This window comes from Sardina pilchardus, chromosome 12 (assembly GCF_963854185.1).
Source record: "Sardina pilchardus chromosome 12, fSarPil1.1, whole genome shotgun sequence".
Classification (NCBI taxonomy): domain Eukaryota; kingdom Metazoa; phylum Chordata; class Actinopteri; order Clupeiformes; family Clupeidae; genus Sardina; species Sardina pilchardus.
Window position 1 is genome coordinate 15,691,224 of NC_085005.1, and position 22,643 is coordinate 15,713,866.

At 41.3% G+C, this 22,643-nt stretch overlaps 2 protein-coding genes across 2 annotated transcripts; both read left to right on the plus strand.

Moving 5' to 3' along the window:
- The first annotated feature begins 2,190 nt into the window (after positions 1-2,190).
- On the plus strand, positions 2,191-11,581 carry nfkbie (nuclear factor of kappa light polypeptide gene enhancer in B-cells inhibitor, epsilon). The gene is made up of 6 exons (XM_062550955.1): positions 2,191-2,929; positions 5,410-5,512; positions 7,265-7,475; positions 8,972-9,060; positions 10,163-10,411; positions 10,676-11,581. The coding sequence occupies exons 1-6, from the start codon at positions 2,577-2,579 to the stop codon at positions 10,742-10,744; spliced, it is 1,074 nt and encodes a 357-aa protein (XP_062406939.1). The 5' UTR covers positions 2,191-2,576; the 3' UTR covers positions 10,745-11,581.
- A 1,066-nt stretch (positions 11,582-12,647) lies between these two features.
- On the plus strand, positions 12,648-20,840 carry slc35b2 (solute carrier family 35 member B2). The gene is made up of 5 exons (XM_062550954.1): positions 12,648-12,789; positions 12,893-12,997; positions 14,796-14,977; positions 15,078-15,238; positions 19,719-20,840. The coding sequence occupies exons 2-5, from the start codon at positions 12,978-12,980 to the stop codon at positions 20,670-20,672; spliced, it is 1,317 nt and encodes a 438-aa protein (XP_062406938.1). The 5' UTR covers positions 12,648-12,789; positions 12,893-12,977; the 3' UTR covers positions 20,673-20,840.
- Positions 20,841-22,643: the final 1,803 nt, after the last annotated feature.

Sequence of the window (22,643 nt, forward strand, 5' to 3'; positions counted from 1 at the left end):
AGTGGTAGAATACCAGGGGAGGCCAGCCAGATCAGTTCCCTTAGTCACAGGCTGAGTTTGTCATACTGTACGTATGGGTCCATTCATAAATGTGTGAAATTTGGAAAAGGGAGAGACCATGGTCCATTTTTGCCCCAAGGCCTGGTGTGCACTTGTTCTGCCTCTGATTGAGGAGGAACCACAGAACACTGTGTGTATTTTCATTAAGCCAATCTTAAAAGAAACCGTCCAGGATCCAAATCCTGTAGATTTTTTGTTGTGTTCAGCAGATTGATAGTAACCTTATACCTGAAACCTTATAGTTCTCCACCTCCCGTTCCCGTTTTGGGCTGAGTATGACAATGTGTATGGGATTAGAATCTGTACCATGGTACCAGGGGCTGATTCCAAGTACAGAGTTTAGTGACGAGCCTGGATAAGTGGTAAACCTCCAAAACCTCCAAAACCTCCAAAACCTCCAAGAGCCCAAATGCTTTGTTTTTTTAGGAGCATGCAGCTTCTTTCATTAACCGGGATCACTAGCTGAGAAGTAATCAGGAGAGTCGTAAATGTTTTGACGTCTTAAAAAGGGCATGGTATCGTTGTTTATACTTTGCTGCACCCTCCAACAGCCTAAGTGTAATTGCAGTCCCTCACTCTCACTCCCCTCCCTTACAGCCCTGGAAATAACGTGGCAACAACTGTGATGACCTGACATCCCGGTTATGAGATGCGTATGTATGAGATGGGTACAGACTGCTGAAGTTTTTAGATGTTTTACGTGGCCCTGGATTTCCCCCCTTAAAATAGAAATCAGGCCAAGTTGGGTCATAGGCTTCTCCCATCAACACCACTGCCACTGGAGCTTCTCAATAGTATTATCAGTGTCCCACTCCGCCCCAGACAGGTTTATGACTAAATAATGTACTTGGAATCCACCCCATCTTTGGTCCACAGTTGTGACCGTAGTGGCCACCTGACCTCATGTCCTCCCTCAGATTTGCAATATCACTCAACAAATCCTCCTTCATTTAACCAAACTTATATGCAAATTATAACATTTTTAGATACTACCAGTCTGTAGGTGTGTTGGAGTGGACATCTGAGACAAATATTTGTTTACATTGCAATATAGTGTTTATTATTTCTGTTAACATGATTAAAGCAAGACTGGTTAAGTAGGTTAAATTGCATCATCATACTGTATGTTTCACTTCACTTTGCACTGGTGAAAGCAGCATGATGAGGCCTATCCCTCTGAGTGAAGCTGTTTTGTTTTTTTTTTTTGCTTATGTCTAAAGGAGGGTGTGATATATGTGATATGAGCATGATGTGAGGTTATTCAGTGGGCAGTAGGCTATATTTTGCTAGTTTCACGATCAGGGCAAGGTCTACTTTTCTGCTCTAAGACTCTGAGAAGAGTCCTATCATAAGTTAGCATGCAGATTAGTGTTAATATAATGTGTTGAATGTGTTTTCTAAAATGATGTTGATGTGTTTTCTAAAATTAAATGTCAATTTGAGGATGGAAATTACGTTTCATTTGAAATTATAGGCCTATGCGTTTTGTGCCATCACATTGTATTTTGTCCACTAGGCTACTTTGCAATTGCCATGGGTGTTGTAGTCATTCATAACATACAATTATCAGACATAGCCTAATCACATATTATGTGGCACAGTCACAGACATATAATGCCAAGCGCATTGTACAATCATAGTCTGAGTCATCTTTTTTCAGAGCTGCAGTCGGTCTATCTATGGCTCTGATCTTTTTCTATACGGCTCTTTTACGTGTATATTGCCCTCTTGTGGTGAACGGGCAGTAAGACAGCATTTTAAATCGAAACTATTTTTATGTTAATTAAAACATATTTTTAGTCCGAACTACGGGTATCTTAGTTAGCCAGCCTACATAGGCTATTTGTAGGCCTATGCAATCAAATCGTGTTATGTTGTTCAAGATAGTAGGCCTAAACCCTCTCTATTGTCTCCACATTTCAAATGAGTTTTTAATTGTATTGCCTAATTTTGGAATATCCTGTTAGAATTCAAGCTAAAAGTTGCTGTGAACTACCCGAGGTCAAGTGATCTGGTGAGGCCAGGGACACTCCAAAGTGCAAAGGAACTGGAATAGGCTTATAATAACATGCCACTCCCTTTGGGGAATCCCCCCCAACAAAAACAGCTCAGGCCTATAGACTTGCGTTTCAACCAAATCGTTCACATGGCGTTTCCCTCTCCTGTGAGTAGCTCACATGCTCTAAGCTAGGCGGACAGAAAGTAAGTAAGTTCAGGGCTCAATAATTGATTGATGCAAAGATTCACCTAATGCGGCAACTTTTAGTAGCCGTATGCGTCGCCTACAACAACAGAAGTTTTCGGCGAGTTTGAATATGAGAGAAGAGTTTCTATTTTTTTGGCCCGAGGTCAAAGCGAAGCTATCGGTGGTGGCATGAAACTCAACAATTTCTCGACCCTTTGGTTTCACGACGGAACGGCTATTTTTCAGGTGAGATTGACTTCATCTCTTTGGAGCGGACCCACTCCAAGGCGCCGGGCACACTGTCGGGAGCAGGTCAACCTCTGACTGCATTATGGCGAGCGGCGACGAGGAGAAGGCGAAAGTGGATCTCTTGGAGGATAACCGAATTGACTCGGGTATCGACTCTTTCAAGTCGCTCTCTAAAGACGAACATTATTCCAAGTCTGTACAAGAACTGAGTCCTCCTGAGGATGGAGAGGTTAAAGACAAACTCGACAGCGTGACCGAGGAACGCCATGACTCTGCTTACATTTCATCCTCGATCACAGTCGACAACATTACTGACATTTTAAAGACTTGCTCAATACCAGGCTCTCAGGACACCGAGAGCGCGGAGACCTCTGATCACAATGAACAGGAAGTCAATCTGAATCTTCTAACTACCATTACAGATGATGGAGACACGTATGTATTTTTTTGTTAATTGCAAAACTCACGGATGATTTTGCATTTTGCAAAATAACATTTTCAGGAGGATGCCTAAATAATGTTATAGTTTTTGACAACTATCTTGTAGCCTATTCCTTCCATTACAGTGTTGCATCATATGCAAGCAGAATTAGTATACTGTAGGCCTTGTCCTGAAAATATGGATGTATTGTGGTGTAGGCTTATTTGATATTCTATATTTAGACCAGGGGGTACATCTAAATACGGTTTAGTATGTTAGTTTTAATTTCAGTTAGCAAAACTACAGAACAAAAGCAAGTTGGTGAAGAGAGGGACATAATTTAAATTCAACTAGCAAAAGTTAATGTATCCCCTATGTACACTCCATACAGCTACTCGCATGGATAAGCCCATCTCTTAACCACCTCCCACCTCAACTAGTTGGTTTCGAAATTTTATATACATTTCTTCATTCTATAAGCTTAGTGCAATTTGATAGCTCTTATAGGGCTCTCATAACAGTAAAAAAACAAATCCAATTGTCTAGATTTTGTGTTTCTAGATTAAGGAGACAGTTATTAGGACGGCACCAAATATACATTTTATATATCATATGGCCTATTAGATAAATGATTTAATAGGCTATATGATTCTTTGCTCTTTCGAGTAGGAACTTAAAGCTGTCTGCCTCTGTCTACTGCTGTCACAGAAAGCAGAAGTGTAGAATGATGGAATTTCCCTTGCTGGGCTGGACACGTTCTGATACCCTTCTCTGGCCTCCAGATAAATCTCACACTCACACACACACACACACACACACACACACACACACACAGAGACATGCACATGCACACACCTGCAGACATAGGAGAGCATGTTAAAAAGCTGAGTGCACACCCCATGTGTGAGATGACTTGCTTTTGCCTTACATGTGCATGCATGCTTCACTGATGAGGCTTTATGATTTGAGATGTTTGTGCCTCTCAAACACTTTGTCTAATAGCCATAGCCATAGGTCATCTCTTTTACACATTTCCCACCAGACAGGGTTTTTTTTTTCACTTTCTGTTATAGACTAGTTAATTCATTTTTTGACAATGGCTTGTTTCTCTTTCACAACCAATTTGTCTCTGACAGTTCGATGTCTTTAGTCTCAAGGAAACATTGCCTTGCTTACAAGAAAATATGACTTAAATAATATATTACAGTTTGCAAATAACAAGGAAACGTGTCTTGTCTGGGCCTCCAGCCAAGCAAAGTGACCAAGTTGGGGATTTCTATACCATCAATCATTATAATTTGTGTTTGGGGAGTATAAAATCATTTGAGTACAGAACCCTACATAATTACAGACCAACAACAAATTACTGTTTAACTAGACCTTTCTAATAGTTAAACCTAATTAACTGCATACACTTAGCTCAACTGACTGAGGGCCAAAACTGAAGTGGACACAGGTGCTTACATGCAGAGGTTCTTCAACTTACTGCAACAGAGTAAAAAGTATCACTTACCCTGTCTGTCCTAATTCCTAATACGTAAGAGAGGGAATTGTGATGTTGTTTGAGCACGAGTTGCACTTTAATAAGTAAAGGGTTGTTGGCCTAAAGTGCTCTTTTAGCAGGAAATGGCACAACCCATTTGAAGGTGAAAGCTTGAACCCTTTACTGGCAACAGTGGTTCTTTAAGACTGAACAGAATTTAAAGTGGAATTTTTACAATCTTTTAGGGACAAAATTTGTTCTGACTAGAACTATTAGCCCACCAGTCTTGGAACGGTTTTGGTTATCCATTTCAGCAGGAGAATCATGTTTTTAGGTTTCCAAAAATAAATACTTTTCTCGATGTTACAGAATGAACGTGCTGCCATGCACGTGTTAACATTGTTTCTCAGATATTATCATTTGAACAGGTGTTTTGGTTCCAGTGTCAGCCAGTTCGCATAATATCCTTAGGAACCTTTATGTGTGGTTGCTGGTTACCTTTTGCTGGAAATGTAAAAACATACGGCACCATTTGGTGGAACATTTCCTGTTTTTTTTTTACTCGTGTTCCATGTAACTTGTCCATTTTTTCAGGGGAAGCTTATTTGAATTAAGAATACAAGTATTTGTGCATATTCTCACTTACATGTTAAGTGAAATGTGATGATCATCATCACTGCATTACTGAGAACTTCTATAACTTCAAAGCCTTGGAAAGACTTTGCATGTTGATTTGAAGGTTGTGGCCAAAGTACTAAAGTTCCAGTGTTGCGCAACTTCAACCGCTATGTTTTGACAGCCTTCCACTACCTGAGTGCCTGTTGATGCTGATCTTTTGCTAAGACGTTTCTCAGTATTTCTTGCCACATTTTCCCCTTGCTCTCTTTTTATTTTCCTTTGACACTGTTCTCTTTTTGAGTTGGATGAACAATGGTACACCTACATTCATTCATGCTCAATTGGTGCATGGATCTTAACATTTACTGGAAACCTCTCTTTGCCTTTCTCCAGCATCCTGCACCTAGCCATAATCCATGAGGCTGTAGAGTTTGCAGATCGGTTGATTGAGCTGTTTCCCAAAGAGGTTCTGGACCTTCAGAACAACTTGTATCAGGTAACCACGGCAACATGCTTCATGACTGTTGTGTGTACTGTGGATTTGTCGTTGTTTGTTTGTTTTGTTTTCCCTATGTGAATTTGTGTCCCCTAGCCTCATTATCTAAATCCAGCTCATGGCTTTCTATCTGTGTATAGTCTCAGGTGCTTTCATAAGGAAGTGCGTGTGGTGGAACTCCCCTTTCATTGACTAAAAATATGTCACCATTGAGAAAGTAGGTTAGGTTATGTTCTTGTTGGGCAAGGTGTGAGAACACGTACATGTTAGATGGATACTTAAATCATGCAGAGGGAAATTTTAGAAGCACATTCTTCATATACTTTCACATATTACTACTGTAATGTTACTGGAAAGCTATGTCTTGTTTTATAATCCTTCTTAGAACTGGTAGCAGCATTAGACTTAAATTCATTATCTTATCTTGTACTTTGATACTTTTGGTATCTATAAAGATCCCACAGTGATATGACATGAAACGAAAATGAAAGATAGTAATTAAAAACAAAGGGAAAGATAACACCTTGGTCGGTACTTCCCTGAAATTGTTACCTAGCCTTTGCTACTCTTTACTTTTCTCATTAAGCAACATGGATATATAGCTCTTATACAAAGACCATCCACCACTCGAAAAAAAAAAAAATCCATGTTTGGTCCACAGGCAGAAGCTGGTAGAAGTGACAGTCAGCGTTTTAGACTATGACTCATGGAACGCAGTTTTTCTCTTGAGTCAAAGAAGTTACCATAAGCCACGCAACACAATAAGCCCATCACATTAGCCATGTTGCTCACCGCTTTCCTCTTGGTGGTCAATGTGTTCCGGTATTGAGTAAGCGCCAAAACATCACCCCACAGCCACAGCCTGGGGGTTAAAATTCTCTTGTTTCTCAATGAAGACCAGCTCATCATAAACACCTTCTGTGCAATCACTGATTCATGTGCCTCCCACACGCTGGTTTGTCCCCACGCACGGGTGGTGCAGCTTCCTCTTGCGAATCTCATCACAAGTCTCCCACTTCTGTCTGTGTGCCCTTTTTGCCAGTTTGCACTCAGACATGGGCACTCCCTGTCTCTGATGCCATGTGATATTAGGCGCATTCGACTTCATGTAGTCGTCTTAAGACTACATGGTTGAAAACGTATCAAAATGTCAGAAATAGTCTCGTCTGCAGTCATCTTAAGACGGCTACATGAAGTCGAATGCGCCTATTGTTAGTCTATCCTACTACAAATCTCCTGTCAAACTTCCCTCTCTTCATGCCACTCACCACCACTGTCTTTTGCTGGAGATCAGTCTCCAAATCAACACCATAAATGCAATTTGTGATCCCTTCCCTTCCCTTCCCTTCCAACCAGTATTACAGTATTGCAGCCACCCTGTCTTTGGGCCAGTGGGCTGTGTTGAGATATTGCTAATTGGCGAGACTCCCACTGTCTGAAGGATTCCTCCCTCACAGTCTGTCATCTTTTGTCTGCTGTTGCTTCTTAATATTCCTTGCTTTTGTAGATGTGTTGCAGTGTCTTTATTGCCATTTTTGTATATTTCACTACATGAGAAGCATGTTATAAAATAAATAAATGTATTACATTTATTTTTACTTAAGTTGTGTTAGTCTACCCGTCAACATTCATTTTGATTGGATGAATTCTATCTTCTTGAAACACTTAACAATATCACAAATCTCAAAGTGCTACACAGTGTGCTTTCCTACTTTCCAACTTCTTTGCTTTCCGTTTGATTCCGTTTGACAGACGGCATTACACCTGGCTACCTACCTGGACCTCCCGGCGGTGGTGCGGCGGCTGTTGGACAAGGGAGCCGGTCTGGTGCTGCAGGACCACGATGGGAACACTCCACTCCACGTAGCCTGTGAGCAGGGTCGGGGGGAATGCGGCAGTGAGATGACCCGGGACATTCCACCCAGCCAGCTTACACCGGTACTAGAGGCACAGAACTGGAGAGGTGGGTGTCATCTGGGCTGTGTGGTCACTGTGTGGAGATGCATTATGGGAAATATATGGGAAAGGGTTCTTGCCCAGTAGTGGTGGCTAGAATAAAGTGGGCTCTCACCTACGGTTCCTTTACCAGCTGAACAAACGTTCATTCAAAATGGCAGCCCAATCCATCAAAATCAAAAAACAATTCTCTTTCTCTATTAATTTTGTTTGTCCAAACAACATAGTTTCCCCTGAGTTAACACACACCATCATGAATCACAACTCACTCATGTGAAATTTGAAATAGGCCTACAGCTGAAGACTGCTCATCACCAGCAGTTGTGCACATTTACTGATGAAACGGAAACAAAATACCAAAATAGTTTTTAGACAGGAGTTGTTGACATGTTTGATGGATACAATTTAAAATTAAACAATGTATATAAAACAATAGAATCTTGTGCAGTCATACATTAGTAGAGCACAATTCATTGTTATTGTTTACTTAGAGGGCTAGAATGTAGGGTGAAATCCTGATTGCTGCTTTTAAACCAGTGAATGATGGAATGTATTAATTGGCCTCTTTGCTAAAATAGGACCACAAAGGGAAAGGTTTATGAAGACCTACTAGAAGCATATCTTAACTGATATGGATATATAAGCTTATATGGATAATAAGTCTATTTTATTAGCTATCTCCAGCTGTCTGTCATGAGCTATGCTAATGGAGATGTATCCCATTTGGTACAAAGTTTGCGCATGTTCTAGTTTGAAGAGTGTACAGTATCTTGGAATGACATAGTGCTAGTAATGTTGATCCACTCTTAGAGAAAGAAAATTCATTGTCTGCACAAAAGGAGTTGTGTTTACATATTTAAAAATCAACTTTGAATAGTTACAGCAGTTCTCATTTTAGTCCTCCAGTCCTCAAAGTATTTGAATATGAAGCAAGACCTACTACTATAAGGCCTGCTTAACATGCAACACACATACTTTGTGTATATTATGGGAATGGCACTGGAGATATGAAGACTTGTTGACCTATGAAGTGCTTATTTACTGTATACATGTACTGTATGTATCCTCAACAGACTATTTTGGTGATACAGTGATAGAGCATTTTGATGATGCTACACAGTATATGGCTATATAGGCGTAGTGTAGTGTAGATGATGTACCTGCATTTTTGTGATTTTTATCAACAACAATCTGTGAAATGTTATACATCTGTGGAAAAGTGCAATCATTGAAACAAATATGCCATTATAGAGATGCCTTTGGCTGCATACAACATGTTATGCCATTAAACTTGTTACAGCTCTATCAAGCAAGGTTTTCATTACTGTCACTATTAAGACTGTCAGACCAATTTGATGGAAAAATCCATGCCAGTATTTTGTGTCTACTGGCAAGTGGCAAAGTTTCACTCTCCAAATGGAAATCCATTCACTATTGATGAGTCTCTATTCAGATGGTTTTGAATATTGATTTTCTTAGTTACCTATGCATACCTGCTTTCAGGTGTCACCTGCCTCCACCTGGCTACGTTGCACAAGCGCCATCGGCTCATGAAGCTCCTGATAAAGAAGGGTGCCAACCTGAATGTGCAGGTGAGCTTGGAATTGTGTGCTGTGTGATGTGGTTAGGGCAGAGATTCATACTTCTAACTGGAGCTCAGCTCTGTTGGACTGAAAGTTATAGTGTCTTCCTTGTTACTAAGAAGGTTTGGCAAAATGCAAGAACATTACACTATGTGGTGGTTCTTTTTGATATTTCAGTTTACTCATCTTGAAACATGAAATTGATTGCATTAGAGCTCCCGAGGTTACTCCTCAAGCTATGACTTTACCAAGTCAAAATTCCAGAATTCTCTCCAGAAAAGAATGTTGCATTAAGAGAACAGCAGAGGGGCTGTGGGGGTTAGAACAGAGAGCACCACCACCTCTGTCTGCAGGGGACTGAGCTGGGGTGTTTTTGAGCTAGTTGACTGGATCTTGTAAGAGATTCATGAGGCTGTAACTGGAGTTGGGACATTAAAAGGTCCAGGCCCAGAGGGCTGACGTGCAGGGACTTTTTCTGGAGTCCCCCTGCTTCTGCCAGGCCTCTCATATGACCACAGGAAGAGCTCAGCAACAACGGCCATTTCAGATCCACAACGTTATGAAGGGGTCACAGGGCACAGGGACAATGCTGAGCTTATTGCCAAGCTTTTTTCCCCTTATTTTGAAACCACTTACTAAAGTTCACATTGTCTGAAACTTAAGTGTATTAATGAATGAGTCTTAAGGAAAGATCTGGTGCTACAGCTGTGATTTTCTGACTCTTATGGGGGCGAAGTGTTAACTTGTTACTGTGTGGTGGCCAGAAAGCTTGGATTTCTTCATATTGTGTGTCATTTCACACCCCTTTCTCACACTTGATTTCCTATTTTTATCACAAGTCCTGTGGGCCTCATGATCTCTCTCTTAGTAGACACAGCTTCTGTTCATCTTTTCTTTTGTTTGTTTTGTCAGTTGGGTCTGAAAGCAGTGGCATTATTTATATTTTAGAGAGTAATGTTTTGCAAGTGTTAAAGTCATAGTACTTTGTTGGGAATTGTAGTGACCGTCATCTTCCACTTCCTCTGAGCCTGCTAATAGTTCACTATTATAATCTGTGTTCATCAGCAAGTGTCTGTTTTATGACAAACATTCTTTTATGCCTGTACACCAGGAAGGGACAAGTGGCAAGACTCCGCTGCACATGGCCGTGGAGCTCCATGACGTGTTAGCTGTGACGATGCTGCTGAACAAGGGGGCGAACGTCGACGCCGCCATGTTCAACGGCTGCACGCCGCTACATTTGGCAGTGGGCAGGCAGGACGCCACCATCGCCAACCTCCTTTGCCAGTCGGGAGCCGACCAGATGATCAGGAACATGGAGGACGAGACGGCACTCGACCTTGCCGATGGCAACGATGACGTAAGTCACAATCTCTTTGACGTACTACTGGCAGTTTATATCGATCACTATAAAATATTTTTGTAAGATTACACTGTATGTTTTCCTTTAAAGCAATGTAATCACACAGTAGGCACAAGCTCAAGGCTGAGGGCAAGACAGTGTGAAATAGCTCTATATACTCCTATGTCTTTATCTAACTTTTTTAGTCAGGGTCATCTGAATTGTAGACTGTTCTTAACTATTATGTGTGTGAAATGTAACTTCTTCTTTCTTGTCCCACAGATACTTGCCCTTTTCCCGTTTGATGACATTCAGATTTCTGGAAGGTCTGTGGTGGGGGTGAATTTCTAAATCAAAGAGCAAGACAAGGCATGCTCACAGAACAAGCCATAATGCCTTTCATTCACTGGGAACCTCATAGTGTCTGTAACTATTTATGTATGTATAGAAAACAACAATATCTCTCTCAAAAGTAACTATTGCTTCAAATTTTCATCATCGTAGCTTGAAGAAGTTTTACATCATTAAAGGTACCAATATTTAAAGACATGTCTGTTAAGTTTATAATAGTCAAACTCAAGGTGAGGAATAGTTATTAGCTGATCTAATAAGGCTATTTCTCTCTTTTCTTGAAATAGATGATGCATCATAGGCCTTTCTGCATCTTAGTATGGATATGATAAAGTCTTGCTGTGTATGATTTTATAGTAATTTTATAAGAAATGAGCCATGCTTTCAACCACTTGTATCTAGCAAGATCATGCTAAATCACGTTTACCTAATTCTGATGGCATTATTGCCTATTTCCAAACAGTTTGAATTGCTCTTTCTTCATCTCCATCCTCTCAGATTAGTCCCTGGGAAAAATAAATATTGGAATATGCCCTGGTCAGTTGAATCCATAGGCTATAGCCTATTTTTCACATAGACCTATGACCTCTGTCAGTAAAACATGTGTAAGACACTGATGTATGAAATGCTCTCTACAATCTTCTTATTTAAATGATCTGGCGCTAGGTATGGACAAGTGGGTGGCCTGTTAAGTCCATGATACTTGTACAAATAAGTTGTTAATTTTTTTTTGTCTTGAATATTGTTGGTGGTTAAATCTTAAACCAGTTTGGCTCAGTTATTTTCTGCAAATGTACAACATTAGTCTATGTTTTTTAATAAAAAAAATTAAAATGATCTAGTATGTGTTTTCTTTGTAAATCATTTTCTTTCCCATATGGGTGAGATGATATTAGTGGGTGTTGTTTTGGAATTGCATCCTCTAAATCTATAATGTACATTATAATTAATTTTTTATTTCCATGAGCTGAAAACTGTAACCATCAAGATTAGAATAATCAAGATTAAAACTTTCATTTTTACACTTATGGTGTAATGAATCTATATTTTATTAAAGTAAATTCACTTTTTTTTTACATAGGCTAAATTACAGGAGAAAAACATTTCCATGCTATTCTAATTTTTGAGATGCACCAGTGTGTACGCCTAACTAAATGTTATCTCTGTAAAAAATGGAGCGCACATTGATTTTTTTTTTTTTTTAAATGGAGATTATTTGTTGATTAAGTCGCCTTCTCATCTTATATTTTCTACTTGCCTTAACGTTGCACCCTGTTCTAGGTGTAATTTCAGCCAATGACAATTGCTAATTCACTTTCAACACATAACTTCCTTGCTGAGCAGCAGCCCTATTTCCTGTAAGTTGTGTACTGTATCTGTAAAAGATACTATCTATCTTCCTTCTTGCAGTCTTGCTCTTGTCTATGAACACAATGGTTCTACAAGTAGGCCTTGGCTATGCCTATTCATTCTCCTATTAATTGTTTTTCTTTGTCAGCTCAGCAAGAATAGGCTAGATGCAAACTACCAGGCAGAATGTTTTGAAACTTGGTGGAGGGTTGGGCAAGGACCAAAAATTAAGCAAATCTAGACAGAGAATTTAACTGATGTTTATAGAGTCTCTCCAAATACCTACTGTGCATTTTCTGTGCAAGGTAAGCCATTTATCATTTTGAAGGTGCCAGCCAGACCAGACAGGCCAAACCATTTGAATTAGCCTATTATTGTTATCGCAGATATTAGCTACAGAGTAGGCCATAGTTGCCACTAACAAATGTTAAGTGGCTCACACAATGGGCAGCTCAGGTTGCCTGCCAGGTGATGAGAGTCCACTTCATCGGTCTTTAGACTGTAAAAAGATAGTGTAGAATGGGTAGTTGGTAGTCCTCCCTTCCAAGTGGTGTCAGTGTTGGTCCCGAATAGGGCATCTCCGTAGTCTGTCATGGTGGTTTCAGGTTTCAGGACTCCGTTGGCAGTGACAAGGGAGGAGATCTGTTCTGACTTGAATACTGAAGGAAACCATTTACGTTTCGCTAACTGTCCAGGTGAGAGCAGTGTGTGGAGACAAGATCAAAATAATATTTTTGTCTACCAACGTCACTCTATTATTGCTTATCTTATTTCAAATCGATTGTCTGCACTCTGCAGTTCATGCTTGGTCCCAACGAAGGCGGTGCAGTGTGCGGCGTCTCTGAAACGCCAGTGTTCAGAGCTCGAGAAGAGTTGAGAGAAAATGCCTTCTTTTTCATGGAGGTAAGTGGAGAACACTTGGCATATGTATCGGTCCTTTGAGTGTCGAATATATCTCTGGAGAAGTAACTGTCTTGCCTGCTTTAACATGTTTGGTCATCTCCGTGGTGGCTAGGACAGTCATCAACAGTTTCAACTGCTTGGTGTCTTGGTAACGTTAGCCAGCTAACAGTCATTGAGCATTATGCTAGCTATCTTAGCGTTACATTTTCAGAGACGTGGGTCTAATAGAAGCTCCCAAAACATTGACATTCTTTACCTGTTTGCCCATTTTCTTCTTAGCTTATGGGGTTTCATGGTGCGTTTAGTTTACGTTGTGCAGGAAAACAACTTAGCATGCACTCGCTGTTATCACCTCCTTTGGTCTAACGTTAGTTAGCCAGGATAAAATATTGTCCAACTACCCACAAAGTCATCTGCTAGGCAGCATTAACTTAGTTCATGTAAAACGTTACATCGTGTAAAACGTCTTTGTTTAGTATTGACAAGTACGCCGATGTTGCAAAGTAGCAGTAGACTTGCTATCATGGCTTGCTACTATGATTAACTAACGTAAACGTTACTTTTGAAAAAGGTGATGATGCCTTCATCATCCTCACATAACGCTACTATGCATGCCCCCAAATTAACTAATAGATATCGTAAAACAACCATCAGCATATGTAGGCTACCTCGGGATGTTATCATAAAGGTTAGTTTGTTAGCTAATCTATTATTTACTCAGTAATAAACAAGAACATTGTTTTATTGTGCCCAAGTAGGCTATCCTTTCTGGCTCAACCTTATAAAAATGCTATTTTCGCCCAAGCCGTGATACCCTTTACTGTGTTATCTGACTGCGCAGCTCCAGTAACTCTGGTAAAGTTGAGCGATTTTGTTTTACCCTTACAAGAAACGAGTTTTCCAAGTTGCCAAACCCGTCTGGCCGCGCTATTAACGTGGATAAAAAAATGCTGTAAATTCACTACTGCCCGTGACGTCGGATTCAACAACCGTATGTGCACAGGCTCACGTTGGTTATTCACTACTCAACACGAACAAGCTCGGATTCTACGTTTCTGTGGTCAGTGGTTAGAGCATGCGTCTCTGTGGTCAGTCACTGACCTATCATAGATGCATTAGGCCACGCTGGCAGAATATCTGAACAGGAACTTAGCTGTCAAGCATTCTCTGCTCAACAGCAGCAACTATATCCTGGAGTAGGCCTATGTAATCGCAATCCCTCTGAATACAGACGGGCCCACCCTGCCTATTCATACGCACATGACGCCAGACAATACTGAAAACTTGCTTAGGCGACATAGAATATCTGTTGACATTCCTTTCATTTAGCATTTAAGAAACAGGTGGGAAAGCCCGTCACCCGTTCAGTCATCAGGTGAGCTTATGTTTCCAAATGTCTTAGCAGAGGAGGGCATTCAATTCCTTCTTTCATGAACTGCTTGCTCAAAAGACCAGGTTGTTCCACAGTGGGCCATTGCTGGTCTTGCCATTGGCCTGGATGCCGTAGGGTTTTGACACAAAGAGGCTCTGTTAGAGCTCTGGGCTCAGGGAGGAGGCCTATTCGAAGAATCCCTCTCACACTCACACACATACACAGAGCGCTGTATATGAAAGGAATCATGTCAAAGCTTCTGAAACTACCTTTCTAGAATCCCCCCCTCCCCTATTTTGTTTTAGTCTTATAGCCTTTAGCCTGAAGTCCCTGGCTACTACTCACTACTTTGCCTTACAGTGTTCTCGACTAGTGAAGATCATTTAGGCCCTGACTGACACTCCTCCTTTCACCTGTGTTCCCTAGGCTGTTTCTCATGCTTGGCACTTTGCCCCTGGCTCTTGCTGAGTCAGATGGGTCCTTACTGGATGGCTGGCAAGATATGTGGGTCTTCAAGTTCCTCCTCAATGTCCTTGGCTATTCCACCATCATAATCCCCGGCTATTTTCTCATCAGCTACTTCAAGAGGATCAACTACTTAGAGACAGGTGAGGGGTTAATGATTTTTGCAATTTTTGCATCTTTCTGATAATCTTGATAAATGCTTCATATTAAATATGCCCCCCCCCCCCCCCCCCGCCCACCCAGGTCGAGGCCTTTGTTTTCCAGTAATAAAGGCCTGTGTATTTGGGAACGAGGCAAAAGCTGGCCTGTTGGATGATGCGCCGACACCGTCCAGGAGTGACACAGAGTTGTCTTCCTCAACAAGCCAGGCATTTAAGTTGATATTCTGTGCTGCAGGACTTCAGGTGAGATTACGCCAGTGTATTTAAACAATGGTTGAATTGTTCAAACCTGATAACAAGAACACCAAGACAATATTTTATAACACTTTCCATTCTTTGAACCAGGGTCAGAGCAGGGTCAATGTGATTTTTATTAGGTTGTGGCAAGTCAATTGGGACCTGAGTTATCACATGAGAAAGAAGCATTAATCATTAATACAGTACAGGTGGTTGGGAGGAGTGGGAATGATATTTTGGCTCCGGCTTGTCAGGGTTATTTACGATTTATCTGGAAGAACCAGCTGTCAGAAGTATCGCCCTCTGGCAAGCAATGTTGAGGCTATGCTGTATCTCGGAAGCAGATTGAAGTGGTCATGTCGTTCATGATATGAATAGACTCATAATAACAAACCTGCCAATCTGTACACATTTTCTGCAGCAGTCATGCATTTTTACATCAAAGTATGCCGATATGCCGTTTTTTGTTTACTTAGAACTACGCAAAAACGAGCAGGCATCCAACTTCTCCAGAAAGTACCCTGTAGCATGTGAATTAGAATGTCCTGCTAATTTCATGCAAGGGTTAGATACAGAAAGAAAGTGACAAGTGAGAATGACATGCAAAGCATAGTGACCTCACTATTTTTTCTTCAGCGAGACAGTGCTGGGTTAAATTAAAGACTTGATGAGGTGAGTTTGACAAGTGTTCACTCGTAAATTTGCGTTCCCCCAGATGCCGTTTTTGCAAAACTAAAAAATATCCACAAATATCCAATGCACAGTGATTGTGAATTCACCTGGGCCTAATAGTTTGATGTTGTCTTGGAAAGTTATTCACTAGTTATTTCAGTTAGCATTATATTTTCTATGTGTCACTTATGGTTCAAGTTTTCAAAACTAAAGGGTGCTGAGGACGCACAGACCTTTCCAAGGCCAAATGCAATCATTAACAACGAGTCTGAAAGTGGACTTGGGCTAAATATTTTGAGTGTCTAGTTGCTAGTGTTCAATTTGTTTCTTCTTCGTAGCGTACATCATAGAGCTTATGTTCTTGTTTATTAGCGTTTATTAGCACGAGAACAAATAATAGGCCTCCAGAGGGAGATTGAGCACAGAAAACACTGCCATCTGAAAGAAACTGAGTGCAATTGAAATTATTTAAACACAACCAGTAATTTGCATTAGTCAGCAGATAATAATTGAACATTGAATGTATTTGGGGGGGGGGGAGCAAATCATGTAGGCTACTGTGAGTTTAGAGATCGACTGCGCACTGACAACAGCAGATGTCCATAAGTCTCTATCTACTGTAGCCTATATTCAGGTGAATGAAATATGTTTGCATGACATGAAGGATAGCTGAATTTCTTTTCAAAAGAAATAGCTAATAATAATGGATTGAAAAGAGGTAATAATAATAGATCAGACCTGATTGAAAAGAGTCCACATAAAAGAAAATGGACAACATATCCAGGTCAAAACCAAGTGTTTTTCAGTGTTTTTCATAGGTTAGGATTATTAGGCTCGAAAACAAATCCTCAGCATTATAAAGCTACTGTAAAAGACACATTGGCTCAAATTAAGACATATCTGAGATTAAAGACGGGTCACTATCCAAAATGTATCTTGTGCATGGATGTGTCTGTTTTTGGCTGCAGGCATAAAAGCCGATGTGAGCCGGTTTTTTGTCTCGGCTCGAGGTGCTACTCAAAAAATGTCTTCATGGTTGGCAGGTCTGTAATAATGATGGTCATAAATTGTATTTATAAGCACTTTTCAAGACACCTAAGGACACTGTACAGTACAGTTAAACAGTTGAAGGATGTTACACAGAGGACATTGCACACCAGAGAACATGGATACACAGACACAGGACATAGCGAAAGAAAACATTTTGTGAAAAGTTCTGCGCGAGTACTGTATAAGGAGTGACCGCACATAATGGGTGGAGATGATACCGTAGTAAACGAAAGAAATAAGATCAAATGAAGAAATAGGATGAAAGCAGTTTGGAGGTAGCCTGGTAATACCAAACCCTTGTACTAATATCGTACAGAGGGTCTGGACCTACTCCATTGAGAATCGATTTCAGGCAGGAGGCGTGAACTCTGTTGAAGTTTGAAACGATTGGGCCTGATTTTACCCAATCGCTAATGTTTGGTCGTGACCGCTAGAGACTACAACGCACATATGCTCGACGTCATCGTTAACACTGGAGGAGAGGCGTAGGCCATAGGTTAGGATCTACAGTGTTCCTAACCTATGTAATCTGATTCCATTTTCAACTAAAATATCAACAACCTTCAAGACCTTCTCTTCAGTCAGCCTCAATATCAGATGGCTATCACATGATTGCCTATTTTGTACATTGGCCCAGGTGACTATTAGGGGTCAGACTATATATTATGGTCAAGTAGGTCTATAGTAAATAATGTAGTCAAAAATGTAACTGCATAAGGCCATCCTTATCAATGGACAGAATGAAAACAATAAATCTTACTCAAAAGCTGACATTGAGTAGTGTATATAGTAGAGCTATATTTCATTTGTTTTGTTTCTTTTCTTTTAAATTGTATGTCTACTGCAATCATATAGGGAAAGTAACTATATACTGTGAATATTTCTTTTTTTAATTGTTTGATTGAAATAGTGCCACAGTGCAGTGCACAATTAGGCATAAATGGGTTGAGGAATTACCAGTGCTTTATGGCATCCTGGGGAACATGACTGAGGTTGAGTTCAGATTTGACGACGTGTAATTATCTTGATAAATAACAGAAGTAGAAGAATGGCATGACTTCGAAGGAACTCACTCACAGGTGTGGACAAGTTACACCCACAGGGAGTACCCACAGGGTCTACAAGTATTGCAAAAGTGTTACATTCAATATAGTCAAAATAAGGTCTGTTTAAATTAACGTTGAATTAACGTTGAATTTCATTCACAATGTCTTATTTTTTTTCCTTTGCTAGAATTAATGTATGTAGTAACATCAGTGATATTATAGATCCCAGGGGGAAAATATGCATATCTTCAGAAAATAAACAAACCGTCGCTTCTATTTTGAAACCGGTCCCTCTCTCCTCATACCTCAGTCATTCACGCCTTTCTAAAGTGAAAGTGTGTGCACGCGTATGTCCATCTAAAATGTCAGCTGGAATAGTGATATAAGCCAACCAGGAGAGATGTCTGTGGATGTCCCTGATGCGTAAATTAGCGTAGCAATACAGCAGCGTGTTTTCTTCTAATGTTATGAACGTTATCAGTGTTGGACCGCTAACCTTATGTTGTCGTTTTTACATGTGAAATAGACATGGGCTACTGTGTTCAATTGTATAGGCTACAATGAGTTTCTGTAATGAAGAACGCATCAATACACAAGAAGTCTGAACAATTTAGATGGGCAAAAGGTGGAGCACATTCAGACAATGTTATCAGAGAACTTTATCAGTATGCGAAAGGCTAATGTGAATGAATTGCTTCTTACTGGCACGTGTCATTCTAAGACAAAAGCAAAAATGATTGGCATGATGTAGTCTTTAAGAAACTTTCAAAATAGTTTCATCTGGTAATCACTCGGAATCAAAAATAGTCTTTGTTTTAAAGCCTGAACCATGTCCATAAAAAAAGTATGTAGATTGCACACACCCAAAAGATATTTAATGTGAAGAGTAGCCTTTATATGTAATTGGTTTAATATTCTTTACTCACACAGGTTGGAGCCCATTCACTTTGACCTGTAGGGGGAAAAAAAGATAATAATTGGTGCTAAGTTGGTATTTAATTTCATTCAAAGTGGTATTAAAAAGGTTTTTAAAAGTCTTGAGTCTAAGTTTGAGTATCCTGGGAGTACCCTGTATTTTCCGGTCTTTAGTGTTTTCGTCAGCATCCACAGCATGCAAATGTATTGGCTCATCATTTATATTCATTTATAGTAATTTTTTGGGTAGTTATACCTGGAACCAACTGTTCTAATAGTAATAGCATTCCCATTAATTAGCTTGGATGCTTAGGTGAATCTAAAGGCCTTTCTTAGAGCTGGAGCTTGCTGTGAAACTTGTCAGACAGGGACAGCTGTAATGCTATTAGATGTTATCATGGCATGAGCTACTTCACCTGAATACCCGATGTTTCCTTTGTGCAAATTCATGAATGGTCCAAGTATGCTTAAGTCATCTCAGGCAAGAAACAGGATGCTTTGTAACTGCATAAATTTGTGTAGGTTAAGAGCGGTAATCCTATTTACCCATTCAGAAGATATGTGCTTTGGGACAGTCATTGTTACTTCTGTGAGTTATGTCAGCTCGCTGAACTAAGCTGGAGAGTAAATGTTTGCATGACATTAAGTCAACCTCTTCACTACTGTGCTAGATGGACATAAGCAAACTTGATGACAGCTAGAATGTATTATGTTTGATCGCTGCACATTGACATACAGTACACATTGTTCGAGTGTTGGGATATTCCATAAATGTGTGTGTGTGTGTCCGTGTCCGTCCACAGGTCTCCTACCTGACATGGGGCGTGCTGCAGGAGCGCGTGATGACGCGCTCGTACGGCGCCAACGACGGCGGCGGCGGGGAGGCCGGCCCGGAGGGCGGCGAGCGCTTCAAGGACTCGCAGTTCCTGGTGTTCATGAACCGCATCCTGGCGCTGACGGTGTCCGGCGTGTGGTGCACGCTGTTCAAGCAGCCGCGGCACGGCGCGCCCATGTACAAGTACTCGTTCGCCTCGCTCTCCAACGTCCTTAGCAGCTGGTGCCAGTACGAGGCGCTCAAGTACATCAGCTTCCCCACGCAGGTGCTGGCCAAGGCCTCCAAGGTCATCCCCGTCATGCTCATGGGCAAGCTGGTGTCGCACAAGACCTACGAGTACTGGGAGTACCTGACGGCCGCGCTCATCTCCGTGGGGGTCAGCATGTTCCTGCTGTCCAGCACGAGCTCCAAGCACCCGTCCACCGTCACCACCTTCTCGGGCGTGCTCATCCTGGCCGGCTACATCATGTTCGACAGCTTCACGTCCAACTGGCAGGACAACCTGTTCAAGTACAAGATGTCCTCGGTGCAGATGATGTTCGGCGTCAACCTCTTCTCGTGCCTGTTCACCGTGGGCTCGCTGCTGGAGCAGGGCGCCTTCTTCGACTCGGTGGGCTTCATGCTGCGCCACTCGGAGTTCGCCTTCCACGCCGTGCTGCTGTCGGTGTGCTCGGCGTGCGGCCAGCTCTTCATCTTCTACACCATCGGCCAGTTCGGCGCCGCCGTCTTCACCATCATCATGACCCTGCGGCAGGCCATCGCCATCCTGCTCTCCTGCTTCCTGTACGGCCACGCCGTCTCGGCGCTGGGCGGCCTCGGCGTGGCCGTGGTCTTCTTCGCGCTCTTCCTCCGCATCTACGCCCGCACGCGCCTCAAGAAGGCCGGCAAAAAGGCCGCGCCGCCGCCGGTGCAGAAGGTGTGAGACACAAGAGGAGGGAGGACAGCGGGGGGGGGGGGGGAGAGCGAGACGGAGAGAGAGAGAGCGATGGAGAGAGAGAGGCAAAGGGAGAGACTTCTGTACAGATGCCTCATTTTTATAACGACGAGTTTGTCAGTCCCATTCTTGTTTTATTTTCTTCCTTTTTGTTTTTAGATTCCCCCCCCCCCCCCCCTCCTTTCTCAACTTTTATTTCTTCTTTTGTGTGTGTGTGTGTGTGTGTGTGTGTGTGTGTGTGTCTGTCTCTGTCTGTCAGTGTGTCTGTTTCTTTTGGTTGCTGAATTTGTACTGTTACATGGGTACTCAAAGCGAGAATGATTAAAAAAAGGGATGATGCCTATCTTGGTGTTCTGGTGGTGATAAGGGATAAGAGTCGTGGCCTGTCCTAGTCGTAGTAGTAGTAGTAGTACAGTACCAGCCCAGACGCTCAGATTGTGACGTACACTTGCCTGAGTCATCGTTTCACACCCGCCCCTGTTGCTGCTTCACCCAAGTTTGTTTGTTTGTTTGTTTGTTTTTATCTCCACCAAGTTTGTTTGTGTCTCCAGAACTGATCAGGTGGCGTGAGTGACCACGAACACATTCAGTGACTTTCCAGTGAGCCAGTCGGTGGCTTGAGTGTCCAGTTGTAGGCCTTTTCCGGTTTAGTCACGCAAAATATCCACATTCCCTCAGACGTGTATGTTTGTCTCTGTCACCGTGAGAAAGATGAAGGCTGATGCTTTTCCTCCGAGGCGCTAGTGTCAGCTCCCCAATCCATTGAGCACAATCGTCCCAAATGAGTCACCCCTTGCTTCATATATTTACTCCCCCATTAGTTACTGGTTCTCGCTTATCTCCTCCCACGAATGTATGAATGGCATGCCTTGCCATGAAAGCCAGCCTTTGCAGTTGCGACTTGTGTACTGGGAATCGTACTTCCTTACAACATGCCGTTAAAAAGCATGGAAGCGGGAAGGCGTTTTATGGTAGGTCAAAGGGTCAAAAGACGGTTAAAAATATCGGTTAAAAATCAGAAAGACTTTCCCCATCCTTCAACTTTTTTTTCTTTTAATTCATGTTTCACTGCATTCACTCCATAGTATAGCTCTGTATAAACAGGTGAGCCTTGCTTGAACAAAGGGGTCTTAATTTTGTTGCTTACCGCAGAGTTAGAATTTTATTTGTGTTATACCTTTATATTATACCAGGTACACACCTAGCAGTATTCAACTGCATAGCTGCATAGCAAGGCTAGTAGGTAGACCTGTTGAATGGAATAGAACTGTGAATGCACAGAGTGGTGTGTCATGTCTTGATGACATCAGACCTTAATTCTTTATTTGTGTGTGTGCGTGTGTGTGCGTGTGTGTGCGTGTGTGTGTGTGTGTGTGTGTGACTTATTAGGCCTATGGGTTTTAATAACTTTTCTTGAAATGTATACTCATAACTCATAAACATACTATTAGTGTGAGATACAGGTTCTAGTAGCAATCAGACTACATATATGTTGAAGTAGGTGAATGACTATTAGATAATTTGATCCTTCTTGACTAGCTTTACAATCAAACCAAATGAAACCTACTAATAACACTAATATAGATCTTTGCTTGGAATTCTCACCCTTAAATAGATGGCATCACATGATGAAATTCCAAAATTCTTTTGGGAAATTCACTGAGCCCATTATATTTTGAACAAAGGTTGTTGTGGAAGCAATAGAAGCATTAGAAAATAATGTTTTCATGTTTTTGTTTACTTAATGTGGCATTTACTAAAATGGTTTGGTATTCCTGAATGCTTAAACTGGATTATTGCAACTGAAGTCACAAAATGACGTGCAACCCCTCTCTAAAAGTGAAATGACTAAATCAGAGTTCTGACCCTTTTTTTTCTTTTCTTTTTTTTTTTGGAATTACTATGCAAGTAGGGTGGCATATGGTGTGTAGTTTTTGATATGTCATTTTAAGTATTTGT